At 46.8% G+C, this 1,573-nt stretch overlaps 1 protein-coding gene across 1 annotated transcript; it reads right to left on the bottom strand.

Moving 5' to 3' along the window:
• Nucleotides 1–274: 274 nt before the first annotated feature.
• On the bottom strand, nt 275–1,497 carry LOC117940880 (lethal(3)malignant brain tumor-like protein 4; the record flags this gene model as incomplete). Its single annotated transcript, XM_034866001.1, has 4 exons — nt 1,388–1,497; nt 1,013–1,155; nt 443–519; nt 275–360 (listed from the first exon to the last, which is right to left on the bottom strand). Coding segments are annotated over exons 2-4 (285 nt in total), but the record flags the coding sequence as incomplete, so codon positions are not given.
• Nucleotides 1,498–1,573: the final 76 nt, after the last annotated feature.

Genomic DNA, 1,573 nt, shown 5'->3' with positions numbered 1-1,573 from the left:
CTTCCTGTTTCTCTCCCTCCCTGTTTCCTCCATCCCTTCCTGTTTCTCTCCCTCCCTGTTTCCTCCATCCCTTCCTGTGTCCTCCCCTCCTTCTTGTTTATCTCCCTCCCTGTTTCCTCCATCCCTCCCTGTTTCGTCCCTTCCTGTTTCCTCCCTTCCTTTTTGTTTCCTTCCCTCCCTGTTTCGTCCCTTCCTGTTTACTCCCTTCCTTTTTTTTTCCTTCCCTTCCTGTTTCTCTGCCTCCCTGTTTCCTTCTCTCCCCCCGTTTCCTCACCCGTGTGAAGGCTGTGGGGGGGGCGGGGGTGGAGCCAGTTTCCTGTAGGTATTCCTCCCACAGGAAGTTCTCTGGGTTTGGGTGACCTGAAACAAAAGTACTGATTACAGTGTACTCTGTATAAGTACTCTGATTACTTCAGAGTATTAAAACTGGGTGTGTAAGTACCCTGGGGGGCAGTGAGCGGGCGTCCCTGTTGTTCACACCAGCCCACAGGATGGATGTACGGACTGCTGCTGTCACACCTGGTCATCAACACAACAACAAATCACCGGTAGCATTAATATAAACTGTCAGATTTTACTGGACGGATCCCTGCAGAGATTTAGCTTTTAGTTAGACAGTAAGATCCTTTTAGTTTGGAGTCTGGTGGAGATATGCTGCTCTATACACGCTAAAAGTAGTGATTATTTACATGGAGTCTGGTGGAGATATGCTGCTCTATACACGCTAAAAGTAGTGATTATTTACATGGAGTCTGGTGGAGATATGCTGCTCTATACACACTAAAAGTAGTGATTATTTACATGGAGTCTGGTGGAGATATGCTGCTCTATACACACTAAAAGTAGTGATTATTTACATGGAGTCTGGTGGGTTTGGTGATGGTGATTTCTGTTTCATGTTAAACTAAAATGATCTTACTCTTTAACTAAAGGTCTATCTCTGAAGGGATCCATCCCATAATGTTGTGAGACACGTTGTCTCTCTGTCTGTCTGTCTGTCTGTCTGTCTCACCAGTAGTCGTACGAGTCGTCCCAGTTGTCGAAGTGAACCAGGAAGTCGTCATCGATGACATCAGCAACGGAGGCGACGCAGACGAGTCCGGGGTTCTTCCTGTCAACAGCCTCCAGCTTCATCCCCACCCTGAACTCACAGCTCTGAGAGACAGACAGGCAGGCAGACAGGCAGGCAGACAGGCAGACAGATAGAATCTCATTGTAACTATTTGATGAGATATGAATGTGTAGTATTTTAGTACTGTATACTGACTGCAGGGTGTATGTGTAGTATCGTAATAGTATTGCAGTAGTATTTGTAGTATTGACTGCAGGGTGTATGTGTAGTATTGCAGTACTATTGCAGTACTATTTGTAGTACTGTAGTACTGACTGCAGGGTGATCCGTGAACAGGTTTGGCGGAGCAGCATGAGAGCCTGTGGACTGAAGGTAGCGCTGCCAGTCAAAATCTGTCTCACTGTGACCTGTGAGGAGAGAGACAGACAGGTTAGAGAGAGAGACAGGTTAGAGAGTGAGACAGGTTAGAGAGAGAGACAGGTTAGAGAGTGGGACAGGTTA

The sequence above is a fragment of the Etheostoma cragini genome, unplaced genomic scaffold (genome assembly GCF_013103735.1).
Source record: "Etheostoma cragini isolate CJK2018 unplaced genomic scaffold, CSU_Ecrag_1.0 ScbMSFa_3615, whole genome shotgun sequence".
Classification (NCBI taxonomy): domain Eukaryota; kingdom Metazoa; phylum Chordata; class Actinopteri; order Perciformes; family Percidae; genus Etheostoma; species Etheostoma cragini.
Note: the sequence above shows the minus strand (reverse complement) of the source record. Positions and strands in the feature narration are given on the sequence as shown.